Source organism: Scyliorhinus canicula, chromosome 7, assembly GCF_902713615.1.
Source record: "Scyliorhinus canicula chromosome 7, sScyCan1.1, whole genome shotgun sequence".
NCBI classification, from domain to species: Eukaryota; Metazoa; Chordata; class Chondrichthyes; order Carcharhiniformes; family Scyliorhinidae; genus Scyliorhinus; species Scyliorhinus canicula.
In genome coordinates, this window is record NC_052152.1 from 205,239,383 (window position 1) to 205,255,633 (window position 16,251).

The 16,251-nt window shown below is 49.3% G+C and overlaps 1 protein-coding gene across 4 annotated transcripts in view; it reads left to right on the top strand.

Annotated features, from left to right (window-relative positions):
* angpt4 (angiopoietin 4) overlaps positions 1-16,251 on the top strand; it is a 146,388-nt gene that overhangs the window by 51,807 nt on the left and 78,330 nt on the right. Inside the window, exon 1 of one of the 4 annotated variants that reach the window (XM_038803772.1) lies at positions 15,125-15,212. The exons of the other annotated variants lie outside the window; for them this stretch is intronic. Within the exon in view, the coding sequence (XP_038659700.1) occupies positions 15,141-15,212 (72 nt within the window). The 5' untranslated portion in view covers positions 15,125-15,140. Of the gene's footprint in view, positions 1-15,124; positions 15,213-16,251 lie in introns of those variants that run through there. 4 annotated transcript variants of the gene reach the window in all.

The following is a 16,251-nucleotide window of genomic DNA, read 5'->3' on the forward strand; positions in this document are numbered from 1 at the left end:
GAACTGAAGGATGTGTTGATGGAGTGCGATGAAGAGGAGGGTGGGAGGAGGCTTGAGTGGATCATAAACAGCAGAACAGTGTGAATGGGGGCAGTTTATCCTGTTCCTGTGCTGTGGATTCAATGCCGTTCTACAATTTGTGCTGCGTCTCCTAGTCTCTCCCTCACAATCCACAAAGATTTATCAATCTGGCAACTTGTGGACTTCCTGTCAGCTCTCGTTGTGTGTTAACTTGCTGATTGTTCCATGATTGCATTTTGCTCTGTGATTACACAGATCCCGATTTAAATGAGTCATTCAAATTAATTTAGGAGGAAGCAGAAATAATAAAGGTTTGATTGAAGATTTATCTACCATCTGGTTCCAGTTAGAATCAGAATATCAATCTGCGGTTCCAATCTGCAAGTGTTTCTTCAAATTTCATGCTGTTTAAAAACAATACGAAGGGTTATGAAAACACACGATGGAATTGCATCCGATCACCAATAATAGTTTATTCTTTGACGTAGTGATGAAGATTTTGATGCGATGTCATTGATGGGTTTAAAATGCTACAGGTACTCAATAGTTCAAACTGAGAAACGGGGCAGGATTTGATACGAGGAGAGTGGGAGCTGACAGTGGCGTGGACGTGGGCATCACTTCCGTTTGTGTGCCAGGACCCGCAGTGGGCAGGGGAGACACGTGTTCATTGGTGGATCCCACTATCAGCTGACAATACAGCAGTGAGGGGTGGCCAATAAACAGCCTGCTGCATATACAGGGCGCGATTTAACAGCCCGGTCGAGCCTGACTTGGTGGCGGGAGGAGGCAGTTGAATCTCGCCAGAGACGTCTCGTGAGATTTGCGACACTCAAAACACCTCTCCAGATTTAACGGAGACTCGCGAGACGCGCGATCTGGATCTCGCCCTTACTGGGCGTGATCGAGATCAGCATATTTAAATGAGGCATTAGGCTCATTTAAACATGCGTTTGCGAGATTCTCCCGGCACCCAGGACCTAACGGGCATGTCCATGAGACCTCGCCATTGCCCCAGCACTGGTCTCCACAGACATGGACCAGTCAGAATGGGGGTGGGGGGTCTCACTGGCCATTGGAGACTGACGGGTGGTCAGGGACAGGGCAGGTTGGCACCCTGGCACTCCCTCTGGCACCTTGGCGCTGCCAACATGGAACCCTGGCAGTGCCACCCATGCACCGTCAGGCTGGCATGAGCACTGCGAGGGTGGCTTTGACAGGGTGCCCAGGCGCCAGGTTGGACCTGCTTAGGGATCCGGCCCGTGAGCCCTTAACAGGTGGAGGGGTAGTGAGTGGGCGTTCCTGGGGCCATCCCAAGGCTGGGGGGCTGGGAGGGGGGTTGAGAAAAAGAGGGGGAGGGGGGGGGGTTGCTGAAAGCCTCAGGGGGGTGGAATTGTGGGGGTGTACAGGGCAGCCAGACAATCTGTGAGGAGACCTTCCTGCTGGGCACGCAGCAGGAACTGACTCTGAGGCCTCGGTGGAGGCAAACTCCCTGAGGGTAATGAGTAGCGGGGTCTTACTCAGAGCTGCAGCCACCAAGAAACACCCCGCGAAACGCACCCAAAAGTGTGCATAGATTTATTTCTGGTTATACCGTGCCCACAGAGAGGCTGTGTATACCGCCGCAACATTTCAGTCCAACACCATTCCTCCAGCACATTCTGTCATCACCAGGAATTGGTGAACTCACTTTCTGTTCTGTTACAGTCCATGTGGTTCAGGAATGCTCACAGTGCTGTGAGGAAGGGAGTTCCTGGATTTTGACACAATTACCATGAAGGAACGCCGATTTAGTTCCAAGTCAGGATGCTGTGTGTCTTGCAGAGGACTTGGAGGTTGGTGGTGTTCCCATGCGTCTGCTGCACTTGTCCTCCGAGGTGGTAGAAGTTGCAGGTTTTTACAGCCTAGCTAAGTTCCTGCTGTGCATCTTGGAGGCGGTACAGACTGTTGCCAAGGTGTGGTCATGGTGGAGCAGGCAAATGTTTGAGGAGACTATGACACCATAAGGTCACATGGGATATGGAGTAGAGGCAAATGGAGCTGGATTAAGGGATAAATTACCTCCTCCTGTTCTAAAGGCTCCTGAAGTCCTTCAATGGACACGATTCAGCGGCCTCCTCGCACCTGACTTGATGTTGGAACGAGGCCTTTGAATCAAACAGTCTCAGGAGATTCAACAGATTCTCGCACGATATCGTGATCTGGATCTCACACTCGCTGGGTGTGATCCGGATCAGCATATTCAAATGAGTCATGTGCCCCGGAATTACTGGATGAATCGGGCGAATCACGCTTTTCCTGGGAGATCCCAGCAGGCATCGTCTAGTACAAGCCCACACAAACGTGGTCCAGGCGTATCGGCACCTGCTTGGGTCTCCCAGGCCGTTGGAGACCCTTGGATGGTGGGGACAGGGCCTGACTCTCCCACTGGAATCCGGGCACCTTGCCAGCCGGGAACCCTGGCAGTGCCACCTTGGCATCCTGTCACTCACATCCTGGCACTGCCAGTATGCCAGGCTGGCTGTGTCCAGGTGCGGGGGGGCCTTGCCAGGTTGAAGGAGGTTCCCGGGGGTCTCCCCAAGGTTGGGAGAGGTGGAGGGGGGTCTAAAACGGAAGGGCGGGTGCTTAAAAGGTGGGGGAGGAAAGATCAGGCCAACTGGTGAAAGCCAGCAGTACATCCCTCAAAGTACAGCCTTGGTGGAGAGAATCCCCTCAAGGCCCAAAAAAACGGCAAATGCTGTTGAATTACATTGTACATTAATTTCATAGAATTTCATAGAATTTACAGTGCAGAAGGAGGCCATTCGGCCCATCGAGTCTGCACCGGCTCTTGGAAAGAGCACCCTATCCAAACCCACACCTCCGCCCTAGCCCCATAACACAGTAACCCCACCCAACACTAAGGGCAATTTTGGACACTAAGGGCAATTTATCATTGCCAATCCACCTAACCTGCACATCTATGGACTGTGGGAGGAAACCGGAGCACCCGGAGGAAACCCACGCACACACAGGGAGAACGTGCAGACTCCGCACAGACAGTGACCCATGCCGGGAATCGAACCTGGGACCCTGGAGCTGTGAAGCAATTGTGCTAACCACTATGCTACCGTGCTGCCCTGCACATTAATGATCTGGAGGAAGGAACTGAAGGCACTGTTGCCAAGTTTGCAGATGATACAAAGACCTGTCGAGGGACAGGTAGTATTGAGGAAGCAAGAAGGCTGCAGAAGGACTTGGACAATCTAAGGAAGGATGTGCTGGCCTTGGAAAGGGTCCAGAGGAGGTTCATAAGAATGATCCCTGGAATGAAGAGCTTGTCGGATGAGGAACGGTTGAGGACTCTGGGTCTGTACTTGTGGGAGTTTAGAAGGATGAGGGGGATCTTATTGAAACTTACAGGATACTGCGAGGCCTGGATAGAGTGGATGTGGCGAAGATGTTTCCACTTATAGATAGAGATAGAGAAATACAGCACAGAACAGGCCCTTCGGCCCACGATGTTGCGCCGAACTTTTGTCCTAGGTTAATCATAGAATTTTGGACAATTTGTCATGGCCAATCCACCCAACCTGCACATCTTTGGACTGTGGGAGGAAACCGGAGTACCCGGAGGAAACCCACGCAGTCACGGGGAGGATGTGCAGACTCCACACAGACAGTGACCCAAGTCGAAATCGAACTTGGGACCCTGGAGCTGTGAAGCAATTGTGCTATCCACAATGCTACCGTGCTGCCCTTAAGAAGTTAACCTACACTCCCTTATTCTACCCTAATCCAAGTACCTATCCAATAGCCGCTTGAAGGTCCATAAATTTTCCGACTCAACTACTACCACAGGCAGTGCATTCCATGCTCCCACTACTCTCTGGGTAAAGAACCTACCTCTGACATCCCCTCTATATCTTCCACCATTTATCTTAAATTTATGTCCCCTTGTAATGGTGTGTTCCACCCGGGGAAAAAGTCTCTGACTGTCTACTCTATCTATTCCCCTGATCATCTTATAAACCTCTATCAAGTCACCCCTCATCCTTCTCCGTTCTAATGAGAAAAGGCCTAACACCCTCAATCTTTCCTCGTATGACCTACTCTCCATTCCAGGCAACATCCTGGTAAATCTCCTTTGCACCTTTTCCAAAGCTTCCACATCCTTCCTAAAATGAGGTGACCAGAACTGCACACAGTACTCCAAATGTGGCCTGACCAAGGTTTTGTACAGCTGCATCATCACCTCACGGCTCTTAAATTCAATCCCTCTGCTAATGAACGCTAGCACACCATAGGCCTTCTTCACAGCTCTATCCACTTGAGTGGCAACTTTCAAAGAACAATGAACATAGACCCCAAGATCTCTCTGCTCCTCCACATTGCCAAGAACCCTACCATTAACCCTGTATTCCGCATTCAGATTTGTCCTTCCAAAATGGACAACCTCACACTTGTCAGGGTTAAACTCCATCTGCCACTTCTCAGCCCAGCTCTGCATTCTATCTATGTCTCTTTGAAGCCGACAACAGCCCTCCTCACTATCCACAACTCCACCAATCTTCGTATCATCTGCAAATTTACTGACCCACCCTTCAACTCCCTCATCCAAGTCGTTAATGAAAATCACAAACAGCAGAGGACCCAGAACTGATCCCTGCGGTACGCCACTGATAACTGGGCTCCAGGCTGAATATTTGCCATCCACCACAACTCTCTGTCTTCTATCGGTTAGCCAGTTTGTTATCCAACTGGCCAAATTTCCCACTATCCCATGCCTCCTTACTTTCTGCATAAGCCTACCATGGGGAACCTTATCAAATGCCTTACTAAAATCCATGTACACTACATCCACTGCTTTACCTTCATCCACATGCTTGGTCACCTCCTCAAAGAATTCAATAAGACTTGTAAGGCAAGACCTACCCCTCACAAATCCGTGCTGACTATCCCTAATCAAGCAATGCCTTTCCAGATGCTCAGAAATCCTATCCCTCAGTACCCTTTCCATTACTTTGCCTACCACCGAAGTAAGACTAACTGGCCTGTAATTCCCAGGGTTATCCCTATTCCCTTTTTTGAACAGGGGCACGACATTCGCCACTCTCCAATCCTCTGGTACCACCCCTGTTGACAGCGAGGACGAAAAGATCATTGCCAACGGCTCTGCAATTTCATTTCTTGCTTCCCAGAGAATCCTTGGATATATCCCGTCAGGCCCGGGGGACTTGTCTATCCTCAAGTTTTTCAAAACGCGCAACACATCTTCCTTCCTGACAAGTATCTCCTCAAGCTTATCAGTCTGCTTCACGCTGTCCTCTCCAACAATATGGCCCCTCTCATTTGTAAATACTGAAGAAAAATACTTGTTCAAGACCTCTCCTATCTCTTCAGACTCAATACACAATCTCCCGCTACTGTCCTTAATCGGACCTACTCTCACTCTAGTCATTCTCATATTTCTCACGTATGTGTAAAAGGCCTTGGGGTTTTCCTTGATCCTACCCGCCAAAGATTTTTCATGCCCTCTCTTAGCTCTCCTAATCCCTTTCTTCAGTTCCCTCCTGGCTATCTTGTATCCCTCCAGCGCCCTGTCTGAACCTTGTTTCTTCAGCCTTACATAAGTCTCCTTCTTCCTCTTAACAAGACATTCAACCTCTCTTGTCAACCATGGTTCCCTCACTCGACCATCTCTTCCCTGCCTGACAGGGACATACATATCAAAGACACGCAGTACCTGATCCTTGAACAAGTTCCACATTTCACTTGTGTCCTTCCCTGACAGCCTATGTTCCCAACTTCTGCACTTCAATTCTTGTCTGACAGCATTGTATTTACCCTTCCCCCAATTATAAACCTTGCCCTGTTGCTCGCACCTATCCCTCTCCATTACTAAAGTGAAAGTCACAGAATTGTGGTCACTACCTCCAAAATGCTCCCCCACTAACAAATCTATCACCTGCCCTGGTTCATTACCAAGTACTAAATCCAATATGGCCTCCCCTCTGGTCGGACAATCTACATACTGTGTTAGAAAAGCTTCCTGGACACACTGCACAAACACTACCCCATCCAAACTATTTGATCTAAAGAGTTTCCACTCAATGTTTGGGAAGTTGAAGTCGCCCATGACTACTACCCTGTGACTTCTGCACCTTTCCAGAATCTGTTTCCCAATCTGTTCCTCCACATCTCTGCTGCTATTGGGGGGCCTATAGAACACTCCCAACAAGGTGACTGCTCCTTTCCTATTTCTAACTTCAACCCATATTACCTCAGTAGGCAGATCCCCCTCGAACTGCCTTTCTGCAGCTGTTATACTATCTCTAATTAACAATGCCACCCCCCCACCTCTTTTACCATCCTCCCTAATCTTGTTGAAACATCTATAACCAGGGACCTCCAACAACCATTTCTGCCCCTCTTCTATCCAAGTTTCCGTGATGGCCACCACATCGTAGTCCCAAGTACCGATCCATGCATTAAGTTCACCCACCTTATTCCTGATGCTTCTTGCATTAAAGTATACACACTTCAACCCATCTCCTTGCCTGCAAGTACTCTCCTTTGTCATTGTTACCTTCCCCACTGCATCACTACGTGCTTTGGCATCCTGACTATCGTCTACCTTAGTTGCTGGACTACAGATCCGGTTCCCATTCCCCTGCCAAATTAGTTTAAACCCTCCCGAAGAGTACTAGAAAACCTCCCCCCCAGGATATTGGTGCCCCTCTGGTTCAGATGCAACCCGTCCTGCTTGTACAGGTCCCACCTTCCCCAGAATGCGCTCCAATTATCCAAATACCTGAAGCCCTCCCTCCTACACCATTCCTGCAGCCACGTGTTCAACTGCACTCTCTCCCTATTCCTAGCCTCGCTATCACGTGGCACCGGCAACAAACCAGAGATGACAACTCTGTCTGTCCTGGCCCTTAACTTCCAGCCTAACTCCCTAAACTTGTTTATTACCTCCACACCCTTTTTCCTACCTACATCGTTGGTACCAATGTGCACCACGACTTCTGGCTGCTCACCCTCCCCCTTCAGGATCCTGAAGACACGATCAGAGACATCCCTGGCCCTGGCACCTGGGAGGCAACATACCTTTCGGGAGTCTCGCTCGCGACCACAGAATCTCCTATCTATTCCCCTAACCATTGAATCTCCTATTACTATTGCTTTTCTATGCTCCCCCCTTCCCTTCTGAGCCCCAGAGCCAGACTCAGTGCCAGAGACCTGGCCGCTGGGGCCTTCCCCCGGTAGGTCATCCCCCCCAACAGCATCCAAAACGGTATACTTGTTTTGAAGGGGAATGGCCACGAGGGATCCCTGCACTGTCTGCCTGTTAGTTTTCTTTCCCCTGACTGTAACCCAGCTACTCTTGTCCAGTACCTTTGGTGTGGCTACCTCCCTGTAACTCTTCTCTATGACCCCCTCTGCCTCCCGGATGATCCGAAGTTCATCCAGCTCCAGCTCCAGTACCTTAACACGGTCTCTGAGGAGCTGGAGTTGGGTGCACTTCCCGCAGGTATAGTCAGCGGGGACACCAGTGGTATCCCTCACCACCCACATCCTACAGGAGGAGCATGCAACTGCCCTAGCCTCCATCCCCTCTTACTTTACAGAATTAGCTGCCCTGTGGACCAACTGGACCTCCGCCCTCCGACTCTGCTCCCAGTCAGCTGTACTCTAAACTCCTGGTTCCCTTCACGCTCTTTGATAAATATAGGAAATTAAATGAAAGGAGTACCTTACTCCCTCCTCACCTAACTCCCTCAGTCACCAAACTCTCACTGTAGCACTCAAATGCCACAAGCTCAGCACTCAGTGCAAACAAAGTCTGCACTGTATCTAGCCCCTATTTATACTGTGACTCTAGCTTCTAAAAACTGGCCTAATACAATTAACTAATTAACAAGCTCCAGCTGCAAGTAAGTCCAAGTAGAACCTTGTTTAAAGCTGATTCAAAATTCACCTTCTTATAGACCAAACAGCAACTTTTAAGTTAATTAACTAAATAAAAGAAATACTAGACTTTAAATAACCCTTATACTCCCTCAGTCACCAAACTCTCACTGTAGCACTCAAATGCCACAAGCTCAGCACTCAGTGCAAACAAAGTCTGCACTGTATCTAGCCCCTATTTATACTGTGACTCTAGCTTCTAAAAACTGGCCTAATGCAATTAACTAATTAACAAGCTCCAGCTGCAAGTAAGTCCAAGTAGAACCTTGTTTAAAGCTGATTCAAAATTCACCTTCTTATAGACCAAACAGCAACTTTTAAGTTAATTAACTAAATAAAAGAAAGACTAGACTTTAAATAACCCTTATACTCCCTCAGTCACCAAACTCTCACTGTAGCACTCAAATGCCACAAGCTCAGCACTCAGTGCAAACAAAGTCTGCACTGTATCTAGCCCCTATTTATACTGTGACTCTAGCTTCTAAAAACTGGCCTAATACAATTAACTAATTAACAAGCTCCAGCTGCAAGTAAGTCCAAGTAGAACCTTGTTTAAAGCTGATTCAAAATTCACCTTCTTATAGACCAAACAGCAACTTTTAAGTTAATTAACTAAATAAAAGAAAGACTAGACTTTAAATAACCCTTATACTCCCTCAGTCACCAAACTCTCACTGTAGCACTCAAATGCCACAAGCTCAGCACTCAGTGCAAACAAAGTCTGCACTGTATCTAGCCCCTATTTATACTGTGACTCTAGCTTCTAAAAACTGGCCTAATACAATTAACTAATTAACAAGCTCCAGCTGCAAGTAAGTCCAAGTAGAACCTTGTTTAAAGCTGATTCAAAATTCACCTTCTTATAGACCAAACAGCAACTTTTAAGTTAATTAACTAAATAAAAGAAATACTAGACTTTAAATAACCCTTATACTCCCTCAGTCACCAAACTCTCACTGTAGCACTCAAATGCCACAAGCTCAGCACTCAGTGCAAACAAAGTCTGCACTGTATCTAGCCCCTATTTATACTGTGACTCTAGCTTCTAAAAACTGGCCTAATACAATTAACTAATTAACAAGCTCCAGCTGCAAGTAAGTCCAAGTAGAACCTTGTTTAAAGCTGATTCAAAATTCACCTTCTTATAGACCAAACAGCAACTTTTAAGTTAATTAACTAAATAAAAGAAATACTAGACTTTAAATAACCCTTATACTCCCTCAGTCACCAAACTCTCACTGTAGCACTCAAATGCCACAAGCTCAGCACTCAGTGCAAACAAAGTCTGCACTGTATCTAGCCCCTATTTATACTGTGACTCTAGCTTCTAAAAACTGGCCTAATACAATTAACTAATTAACAAGCTCCAGCTGCAAGTAAGTCCAAGTAGAACCTTGTTTAAAGCTGATTCAAAATTCACCTTCTTATAGACCAAACAGCAACTTTTAAGTTAATTAACTAAATAAAAGAAATACTAGACTTTAAATAACCCTTATACTCCCTCAGTCACCAAACTCTCACTGTAGCACTCAAATGCCACAAGCTCAGCACTCAGTGCAAACTTGTAGGAAAAACTAGAACAAGAGGACACAATCTCAGACTAAAGGGACGATCCTTTAATACAGAGATGAGGAGGAATTTCTTCAGCCAGAGGGTGGTGAATCTGTGGAACTCTTTGCCGCAGAAGGCTGTGGAGGCCAAATCACTGAGTGTCTTTAAGGCAGAGATAGATAGGTTGTTGATTAATAAGGGGATCAGGGGTTATGGGAAGAAGGCAGGAGAATGGGGATGAGAAATGATCAGCCATGATTGAATGGTGGAGCAGACTCAATGGGCCGAGTGGCCTAATTCTGCTCCTATGTCTTATGGTCTTATGGAATTGTGGGATGTTTCTCAGCTGTGTGGGTGCCAAGAAACTCATCGCTAAACGCGCGGTTCAGCGGACTTTAACTGAAGTCCGCCAAATAGCGCCCAGTGTCCCTATCCAACATCACCCTAATGGAGAGGTTCATCCCATACAGAACAAATACAGGGGAACAGGAGGAATCGCTCCTTTGCTGCCCCATAACGTGATGCACGGCCAGTGAGCAGGTAGGCCGGAGCATCATCACAACTCACCAGAGGTCATTCCAAAGGGACCAGCAATAGAAAGTGAATTATCCTGAATTAATTATGTTGGGAAACCAACACACAATTCCAGACAACTTTTATCATGACCTGAAATGTCAAAGCAATCGCAGTAACAATGCAACAGTGTTTTCTCTATGTTTTTGTCCAAAGACTTTGTGGCATGAAATGAGTGATCAGATTTCAGAGTCAATCCACCCCATAATACCCACCCGATCTGTAAATGGGGCTATTTAATCTTGAAAAGCGTGTTATTGTTGGAAAGAAATGAACTTTGATTGGCAGCTTTGAGCAACTCCATCATTACACTTTGCTCATAAAAGCTAAAGATATAAATTGTCATGGAATCTGCAGAAGGATTAAAGGATGATAGGCCTTCACCCGGGGTTCAGTAGCCTAGATTATGTTACTGCTCAAGCAATCTCGAGATTCCGGCCAGGATTTTAAGTTTTGTTTGAAGACCCTGATGTGAGGGACAAATGGAGGTCTCGACCCCCACACTGTGTCGGAAACAGTGCCTGACAATGACTTTGCCTTGACTGGCCAATTAATGGCCAGATGATGTGTTCACAGTGTAGCTAGGGGCCGCAGACAGGCTCTCGAAGCTGTATCACCAATAGGGGCCTCCAGATTGAGGTGCCCTCTCAGCAATTTACAGAATCTGAAATAAACAATGCTGTTCGCGGGCGGCGCGGTGGCACAGTGGTTAGCACTGCTGCCTCACAGCTCCAGGGTCCTGGGTTCAATTCCAGCCTCAGGTTCCTGTCTGTGCAGAGTTTGCACGTTCTCCCCGTGTCTGCGTGGGTTTCCTCCGGGTGCTCCGCTTTCCTCCCACAGTCCAAAGCTGTGCAGGTTCGGTGGATTGGCCATGATCAATTGCCACTTAGTGTCCAAAAGGTTAGGTGGGGTTACTGGGTTACGGGGGTAGGGTGGAGGTGTGGGCTTGGGTAGGGTGCTCTTTCCAGGGTCCAGTGCAGACTCGATGGGCTGAATGGCCTCCTTCTGCACTGTAAATTCTATGATTCTATGATTCCAGGTTACCATGGTGAAGCAGTTGTACTTGTAGCCAGGCAGGAAGGGAGTCTCTCTAAGTCTTTCTGGAGTGCTGGCCCACATTCAGCCCTGGCCTACCGCTGGGAGGCTGCCTCCAGGACACTGTTTCTGTGCACAGAGACTTGCAGACTGATTGGAAAATTCCAATTGGCCTCTTGGCCATAAATAGCTACCCGCTACTTGCGGGCAGGTAGCCATTGTGTGGCCAACATGGCCTCTGGAAAATGGCCTTGGAATAGGAGGAGAAGGTGCTGGCAAACTATCATGCCGGTCAATGGAGCCGACTCATTCATCTGTCCTCCTCCCATCTCCCTTCCCTCTCCATTCCAATTCTAGTAGGTACAAGTTACCAGACATTGCCTGGGCCCTCTTCCCCCATCCCCCCTCCACCGCCTGGGGGCTACACTTACCTCTGCACCCACCCGGAGGGATACCCTCGATTGTTTCTCGTCTGGCCAAACCTGTTGCCACCCTTGCCCCCCCGTGCCCCCGGGATTCCGGCGAGAATCCCGTTTCCCGATTCTCACAGGAGTTTCCACCCCCCGACCCGCCCATAGCTGGTGCGAGCTCAAAGGGCTGTTAGAAACTCTCCTGTCCTGAAAGCAGTGGAGTCTGGGTCATTGAATTTACTCCAGGCAGAGTTAGAGATTTTTAATAGTCCAGGGGGGTCAAGGGTCATGGAAGAAGATGGGAGGAGCTGCAAGAGGAGGAGGAGGCCTCGGTGGAGGAGCTGAAGGGCAAGTAGAAGGAGGAAGTCAGGGAGGAGATCGATGAGGGGTTGTGGGCTGATGTCCTGAGCAGGGTTAATTCTTCCTCATCTTGCGCCAGGCTCAGCCTGATACAGTTTAAAGTTGTTCACAGAGCGCATATGACAGGGGCGAGGTTGAGTAGGTTCTTTGGGGTGGAGGACAGATGTGTGAAGTGCTCGGGGAGCCCAGCAAATCACGCCCATATGCTCTGGACGTGCCCGGCGCTAGATGGGTTTTGGAGGGGCTCTGCGAGGACTATGTCCAAGGTGGCAAACACCCGGGTCAAGCCGAGCTGGGGGGGGGGGGGGGGGGGGGGGGTAGCATTATTTGGGGTATCGGACGAGCCAGGAGTGCAGGAGGCGAAAGAGGCCGGTATTCTGGCCTTTGTGTCCCTGGTAGCCCTTTGGGTGGCGTTGGGGTTAGGGTGGGGCGTTTCCCGATCTGTGTTCTTATTGTTATATGGGGGAAATCCCTATGTATAATTCTTGCACGTTGTGTTCTTGTGAGCTTGTTTCCTTTTTCTGTAAGGGGGGGTTTGTTGAAAAACGGTTGAAAACTTTAATAAATATTTTTTTTTTAAATGGAAGAAGATGGGAAAGTAGAGGTGAGGGGCTGAATTCCCCGTCACTGATGCCAAAATCCCGTTTAGGCCGGCCGGAGAATCCAAGTTTGCGACGTAATCGAGGGCGGCGCCGCTTTCGCAATGCTCCGCCCCCTCCAAAGCGCCGTGCCCGCAGAATACGCCACACCACGTATCGACAGCCTCAGGACATTGCCTGAGGCTCCGCCCCCCCGATGCTCCGCCCCCGACCGACCGAATTCCCCACGACGTGGGTGGTGTGTGGTCTGATCCGTCGGGAACGCGGCGTGGCGGCTGCGGACTCAGTCCGGTGCTGCCACAGTTGGGGGAGGGCCGATCCGCGGGCAGGGGGGGACATTATCAGGGGCTGGGGGCACTGTTGGGGGGTGGTCCGAGGCGTGCGAGCCGGCCGAAGGGGGGGGGCGCTATTCCGCCTCCATGCGCATGCGCGGCCAGGGACCCGGCAATTCTCCGGGGCGTATCGGCAGCTGGAGCCGGGTGCTCTACGCTGCTGACCTGCTAACCCCCAGCCAAACGGGGAATCAGTGACCATTTTGTGCCAATCTTTCTGGTGTAAAATGTCACCGTTCCCACACTGGCGTGGGGGACATAGCCCTAAAATCAGGGAATCCAGCCCAAGGCCATTACTAGATGAAGCCATGATCTAAGTGAATGTTGGAGCAGGATCAATGGCCACTCCTGCTCCGAAATCCTATGTTCCGATGGTTCACGAATGCCCTTTGGAGAAGGACCCTACCTGCCCTGAACTCTGTATGACTCTAGTTCCAGGCAACAAGGTTGACTTTGATTCCCTTGGGGGTAGCTCGGGATGGGTTAGATTACTGGATTCTGAATTAGTTACTGACTACTGAGCGGGAGATTACCTAAAACCACTTGAACACTTTGCCTCAAAACAGTAACCCTTGTTCTTGTAGGTAGAATTCAAGGTGTTTGGAAAGGATGATTATGAGTGGTTTTATTGACTTTATCAAAGGGGTCATTCTCTCACGTACAAATAGAAGTTATTTCTTCCCATTTGATGCACAATCTATGGACACGAAATGTAGATGAAGTCCGAACGATAGGCTTTAATGCACAAGATGTGTACCCGGCAGCAGACGTACAGAAGAAAGGCCGACTGCCGGGAAGCACGGGTTCTTATATCCCGCCTCATAGGCGGAGCTACCTACCTCTCAGCCAATCGGCTGAGAGGCACATGACTTACCCGGGCCAATGGGCAGCGAGTCCTCTGCACCAACAGCAGCTCACTTCCAGGTACCGTAATACCCCTAGTCATACTACCACACCATTGAGAAGGAACTGGGGCAGCAGGGTGGCGCAGTGGTTAGCACTGCTGCCTCACGGTGCCGAGGGCCCGGGTTTGATCCTGGCCCTGGGTCACTGTCCATGTGGAGATTGCACTTCCTCCCCGTGTCTGCGTGGGTTTCACCCCCACAACCCAAAGATGTGCAGGTTTGGTGGATTGGCCACAATAAACTGCCCCTTAATTGGAAAAATATAATTGGGTACTCTGAATTTATTTTTAAAAAAAGAAAAGAAACTTTGGTCGTTGGAATATAAGTTCTTTCATTTGACATTTTTAATGTAAATCAGTCTGCACAATATAGCCCAGAACTGTCAGATTGTCATATGTACTTAATGTAATTTTTTTTATCCACTATTTTAGAAGAGAGGTTACTCTATTTGCTTTGCAAAATGTAGTTGCAGTTTTCAAATTGTTTATTTGAAGAAAGTCTCTGTTAAGATACTGAAGTCATAGATTGTCAACGTTTAGTTGTAAGCTCCTGATTTTAATCGTGATACACAACTGCTTTAACACATTAACTCTCCTATTCCCATTCTGAGGAATACTGACTGCTTTCCGCAGGGATCCTAATCCTACGGCTTCCTGTGTCAGCAGTGCTGTGTCCCTTAACACTCAGCCAATCTCACTCAGCAAAAACACAAGTTACCCTTGAGTTCTCTGGTGAGCTATCGAATGTTTGGGCACTCACACAGCAAGGCAAGAATAGCACAGAGACACTTTTAAGAGATCACCCACAAATCCATGACAGGGCCTTAATAATAATCATCTTTATTATTGTCACAAGTAGGCTTACTGTAGTAATCCACAGGAGGCAGGAGTTCCGTCACCACACCAATATTTATTTACAATAACGATATCACAGGAGCAGCTACAAACAGTGCTGCTAGCAGTCCAGTCAACTTAAGGCTGCTCACAAAGCCTACACAGGTGATTATATGGGCCCCCTCAATGAGCTATCATTGAGGGAGCTCAGACTCCAATTGGCCAACCAATAAAGCCAATTGGAGTTCATTACACTTACATTAACACTGCAATGAAGTTACTGTGAAAATCCCCTCGTCGCCACGTTCCGACGCCTGTTCGGGTACACAGAGGGAGAATTCAGAATGTCCAATTCACCTAACAGCACGTCTTTCAGGACTTGTGGGAGGAAACCGGAGCACCCGGAGGAAACCCACGCAGACACGGGGAGAACGTGCAGACTCCGCACAGACAGTGACACAAGCCGGGAATGGAACCTGGGACCCTGGAGCTGTGAAGCAACAGTGCTAACCACTGTGCTACCATGCTGCCCACTAAAATAAACTCCCGGGTGTTCACAGTGAATTAAATGGATTCAAAACATGCCTGCTGTTGCACAGAAGCTAATTTGTGCACAGCAAGATCCCACAAATGGAAAGAGGTAACTGAGCACATAATAAAGAAAGAACTTGCAAACCTCCCCACCTCTCTCCGCCCGCTTTAAAACATTGCTTAAAGGAGCAGGCTTTGTGTCACCTGTCCTAATATCACCTCCTGCAGCTCAAACAGAGTTTGCTGGATTATGTACTTGGGAAGTGCCCTTGAATGTTTTATTTTGTTACAGGTGTGGGGCTGAATAGTCCAGTTCCCCAGCCTTGTGTTTCCCGGGGGCGCACTGTTCACTGACAGCGGAATTCTGCCTTCCCGCCACTTGTCAATGGGATTTCCACGTTGCCTGGAAACCCACAGGCGAGACTGCGCTGCCAGCGGGAAATGTGAATCCCAACATTCGGAGAATTCTGGCTGTGATATAAACACTGGGCGCGATTCTCCCAAAACGGGAGAAATCGTAAGGCTGGCGTCAAACCCGGGTGGGTTTGACGCCAGCGCGCCCCTTCCCGACCGGGAACCGATTCTGGTCCCCGGTCGGGGCTAGCAGCCCGACGCCGTAGGCTCCGGCATGACGGGCTTAACGAATATCGTTAAGCCCGCTTGCCGGAGTTAGCGCCGGCTGACGCGTCATATGACGTCAGCCGTGCATGCGCGGATTGGAAGACTCCAACCCGCGCATGCGCGGATGACGTCATCGCGTATTTGCGCGAAACCCGCGCATGCGCGGGCCGGGATGCCCCTCAGCCGCCCCGCGAATGGATACTGCGGGGCGGCGGAAGGACAAATAGTGCGCGGGCATCGGGCCCGCTGCCCGCGATCGGTGCCCACCGATCGCGGGCCCATGGCACCCTTGGCACGGCCGTGGTACTGCCGTGCCAATCGGTGCCATGGTTATAAAAAAGCGAGTTGTTCCCGCCGTTTTTACGAACGGCCAGACCAGGTGTGTTTGCCGTTCGTAAAAACAGCGTAAAGGGCTGGGACTTCGGCCCATCTATGAGCTGTGAATCGCTGCCGGCCGTAAAAAAAACGGCGGCAGCGATTCGTGTCGGGAGTTGGGCGGGGGGGGGGGGGGGGGGGGGGGGGGGGGG